Genomic DNA, 4,702 nt, shown 5'->3' on the forward strand with positions numbered 1-4,702 from the left:
TACTAGAACATTTAAAATTATATATGTGGCCTGCATTATGTTTGTATTGGACAGTGCTTCCCTAGTGTGTTCTAAACCAGGATTTGACTTAGAAGCATCATTTCAGTAGTATATTTCTACATTTCTGAAAGTAGAGATGTAGTACATTTCTTTAAGTAATCATACCTGTACAAGAGAAACAGGCTTATTTCAAAAGAAGGACAGGGAGGAATGGAGGTTTGCAAATGGGGAAAGTGATCATAGAAGAAAGTCAGGACCCTGCCTCAGTTGCCTCTCAGCCTGGGGATGAAGGGGGTGGGGCGGTGGTCAATTGCCTGAAACAATTCCCTTAGCTCTGTCTGATCTCCCAGTTGGGGCCCAGAAAAGAGAGGGGGAAAGCGCTTAGAAACTTCTCTGCTCTTACCGTCTTAGCCATCAAGCTGTGGGTGGGAGATAGTGACGATGTGGCAGGAACTTTCCCGGGGCCGCTGGGGGCCACCATTCCTGGCAGAGAGAGGGAGGAAGAGTGAGGTGAGCCCCTTCTTCACTCCCAGGGCCATCTGGTAGAGCTGCTGCCGCACCTCCTTCTGCCAGTAGGCATAGATGAGTGGGTTGAGCAGGGAGTTGCCTACACCAAGGAGCCACAGGTACCGTTCCAGCACTAGGTAGAGGTGGCAGCCCTGGCAGGCCACCTGCACAATGCCAGTGATAAAGAAGGGGGCCCAGGACAGAGTGAAGCTCCCAATGAGAACAGCCACGGTGCGGATGGCCTTGAAGTCGTTGGGAGTCCGTGAGGGCCGGTAAGCTCCAGCCACGGCCCCCGCGTGCTCCATCTTTCGGATCTGTTGGCTGTGTACGGAGGCAGTCTTGAGCATGTCGCAGTAGAAAAAGACGAAGAGGAGCAGGGCTGGGAAGAAGCCAACACAGGAGAGGGTCAGCACGAAGCGAGGGTGAAACACAGCAAAGAAGCTGCAGGGCCCCTGGTAAGTGGTCTGCTGGAATATGGGGACTCCGAGCGGGAGGAAGCCAATGAAGTAAGACACCAACCACAGCCCAGCAATGCAGGCCCCAGCCACAAGCCCACTCATGATCTGGAAGTAGCGGAGGGGCTGCTTGATGGCAAGGTACCTGTCAAAGGCAATCAGCATGACCGTGAGGACAGAGGCTGCCGAAGAGGAAGTGACAAATGCCATCCGAAGGCTACATAGGGTCTTCTGGGTAGACCGAGCAGGGCTGGAGATCTGGTCTGTGACTAGGCCAGAGATAGCCACGCCAATCAAGGTGTCAGCCACAGCCAGATTCAAGGTGAAGCAGAGACCCACGCCATCATTTTTATGGATCAACAACATCATAACCACGGCCACTAGTGCATTTGCAGCAATGATGAGGGAGGCCAGGACAGCAAGGACCACTCCAAAGGAGAAAGATGATTCCATGTCTTGAAGTGTCCAGACTTCCACTTACCAGGGCATGCCAGTTCTGCAGCTCAAATTCTCATGTGCTGGGGGAGAAGGAGCCGTGGATTCAGAGGGCCAGCCCAATTCTGGCCATCGCTGGCAGTTGAGGCTGGCAGCTTGCCATCTTTGGGATCCTGCAGGTCATTGAGGATCTCTCCCTCTCTCTTCTTCAGTCCTCAGCCTCCTGCCTCTCCCAGCTCTCTGAAAGCAGCGGTCCCAGTGCAGACCTCCCCGTGCCCTGAGCTAGTCCCTCCCCCTCCAACGACCAAGTTACTAGACAACCCCCAAGTCCCTGGCGCACACTGTCTTGCCATGCTCTCTCCCTTCATTGATGCTTCAACGACTTTGTTTGGAGAGACAGGGACATTCATCAGGTCTCCTGTCTGGCAGAGGATATAATTGACTCTAATCACACTTTTTCTTCCTCCGTAGCTTGATATTAAATTTCCACTTCTTTTCTTCCTAACCCTCAAGTATTAGCTTAATAGCTAATCTCAGCTTAATGAAGCATTTGCTTAATAACTAATTCTCAGTTACTTTTACGAGTGCTTTTAATCAAGCAAGATGATCATAATCAGTTGAAGTGGGAAGTGAGGGCGGGCGAGTTATTTCAGGGCCCTGGCCGCCTTGCTGGGGCGGGGAAAGTTAACCACACATGTAAGCTGTTTCTCATCCTTTGCTTCCTAGCAGCTCAAATTCTCTCAAATAGGGTGTCCTGTTCCCCGGTTTCTTATCCCCTGAAACTCAATATGTTGAAGATTCAGAAGGGTTGGGGGAAAACAAGGAAAAGAATTATTAATAGCTGTCAGTTTGCCCCTGGGTGGTGCCAAGGGTTAACTTGCTCAGCTGCTAACATAAAGGTTGGAAGTTCGAGTCCACCCAGTGGTGCCTCAGAAGAAAGTCCTGGCAATCTACTTCCAAAAAATCAGCCATTGAAACCCTATGGAGAACAGTTCTACTCTGACACACGTAGGGTCGCCAGGAGTCGTCGACTAGCTAGAGCCCATTTTCCCAGCTAAAGCTGCTGTCTGTCGGGTATACTCACTGAGAACCTTTTCCGCACCCTGTCCTGCCTTGTCTCTGGTCAATGGGCCCTGGCTGCCAGACTTGCCTTTCTCGATCCTATAGATCCAAGATGTCTCTAGGAGAGGAGGAGAAGAGGAGAGGAGCTGTGTTCTAGAAGGTATCTGCCCTGATATTTGGCTGTGGAATTTTCTGTTTTCCAGGGATGGTACTTGTGGGGGTTAGGTCAAAGGGCAGCAGTGTTGCTGAGGCAGGGGAGATGGGCTCAGGGAGGTTACTCCTATTTTCGGTTGTATACCCATTTGCTCGGGTACATTAGAACTAACCTTTTGCCTGCCACTTTCATCTTGGATACCAAGAGAGAGGGGTGGGGAGAAGAGCTGTTAGAAGCTTATTTACTCAGTTCGGGTGAGAGCACAAATGGGCAAGGTTAGTGTTTTAAGTGAGGGAGTGGAGAACAAGGTGCAGCGGGGGAGGCAAATACTGGACCCTGTTCCCGGATGTTTTGACAGTCGGAGAGTGCCTTTGGCAGATGTCTCTCCTGCAAACCATCGGAAAGCCTGTGCCGTGGGGGCTTGGTATTCTAGTTTCCAGCCTGAGAACCATTCATACTCTGATGCACCCATTAGGTGGCTGGTTTCTGTTGCTTAGCATCTGGCCTGACTTTATACCTGGACTTGAGGTGTGCTTTTGTTTTCCAAGCCCAGCTTCTAATATGGAGTCAAGCTGGCCCTTTTCAAACCCATCCTTCAACGGTAGAGAACATCCGAATCGCCTGGAGGGCTTGTTAAAACACAGATCGCCAGGCCCCACCCACAGAGTCTGGAGTGAGCCCGAGAATCTGCATTTTTAATAAGTTCCCAGGTGATGCGGATGCTGCTGATTCGGGGACCACACTTTGAGAACCACTGATCTGGTGCAGTGGTTGTTAACCTTAGCTGTACAGCAGAATCACTTGGGGAGCTTTAAAAAATGCTGATGCTTGGGTCACACCCCAAGAGATTCTGATGTAGTTAGGCTGAAATGTAGCCGATGGCATTTGGATTCTTAAAAGCTTCTGGTTGTCTTAGTTTCTTAGTGCTGCTATAACAGAAATACGACAAGTGAGTGGCTTTAAGGAACAGAAATTTATTTTCTCACAGTTTAGGAGACTAGAAATCTGAATTCAGGACACCGGCTCTAGGGGAAGACTCTCTGTTCACTCTGGGCGAAAATCCTTGTCTCTTTCTGCAACTCTTTCTTGGGCTCTTGGTGATATCCAGGTAGCATCAATCTTTCTCCATTGGTGCATCCTTCTCTGTGCTTAGTCTGCCCTTTTTATATCTCAAAGGTGATTGGTTTAAGACACAGCCTACACTGATGTGGTCCATGAGCATAACAGTCCTATTCCCAAGTGGGATTGCACCACAAGTATAGGGGTAAGGATTTTCAACACATTTTGGTGGGGACGCAATTCGATTCATAACACCAGGTGATTCTAATATGCAGCCAGGGCTGAGAAGCACCGTCCAAGACAAAGGCACAGGATTTGGAGTCAGGACACCTGGCTTCCAGCCCTGTGACTTCAGTTAGGCAAATGACTTCACCTCTCTGATGCAGCCTTGGTTTCCTCATGTGTAAAATATGGATGATGATATCTACATCACAAGATTGTGGAGATGACAAAATGAGGTATGATAGATGTGAAAAGGCTTTGTAAACTGCCTTCTGGTCTCTTGTTAATCCAAGTGTGTATCAGATCACAAGCACTGGCATGACCAATGTTAGAAATGCAGACTGTCAGGCCCTGCCCCAGACCTGGTTATTCATTTCCTGCTGCTTTGTAACAAATTACCACCAACTTAGTGGCTTAAAACAACACACATCTATTCTCTTACAGTTCTCCAGGTCAGAAGTCCTAAATGGGGAGCAGAAAAACTTGGACACTTGTCTGAAATTAAAATTTAAGAGGTTTATTAACGGATTGTGATGATTCAATTCGTGGTCAAACCGGGGCACAATATGGTCCACTGAAATGGAAACAAGCAGTCAGACAAGGGGGGATTAGCAAAGGGTTTAAGTACAGATAAATGAGGAAATAACAGTGTATTCTAAATGGTTACTGGAAGATTAATGAATGTTATAATAATTACACTTTGATTGGATTTATGTTAAATAGTTATAGTAAAAACCATGTATATTAATAAGAATTTCAAGAAAAATTATGAGTTATACTAAAACATGCTAAGTAGCGTTTGTGAAAA

General features: G+C 48.0%; 1 protein-coding gene across 1 annotated transcript; it reads right to left on the reverse strand.

The window, feature by feature from the left end:
* Nucleotides 1-328: 328 nt before the first annotated feature.
* On the reverse strand, nt 329-1,500 carry GPR119 (G protein-coupled receptor 119). The gene has a single exon (XM_004379617.2). It carries the CDS (start codon nt 1,413-1,415, stop codon nt 408-410), a length of 1,008 nt encoding a protein of 335 aa, XP_004379674.1. The 5' UTR covers nt 1,416-1,500; the 3' UTR covers nt 329-407.
* Between the last annotated feature and the right edge of the window lie 3,202 nt (nt 1,501-4,702).

This window comes from Trichechus manatus, unplaced genomic scaffold, assembly GCF_000243295.1.
Source record: "Trichechus manatus latirostris isolate Lorelei unplaced genomic scaffold, TriManLat1.0 scaffold00066, whole genome shotgun sequence".
Classification (NCBI taxonomy): Eukaryota; Metazoa; Chordata; class Mammalia; order Sirenia; family Trichechidae; genus Trichechus; species Trichechus manatus.

Coding starts and splice junctions, on each gene's coding strand:
- GPR119 (XM_004379617.2), bottom strand. CDS start 1,415: ATGGAATCATCTTTCTCCTTTGGAGTGGTCCTTGCTGTCCTGGCCTCC.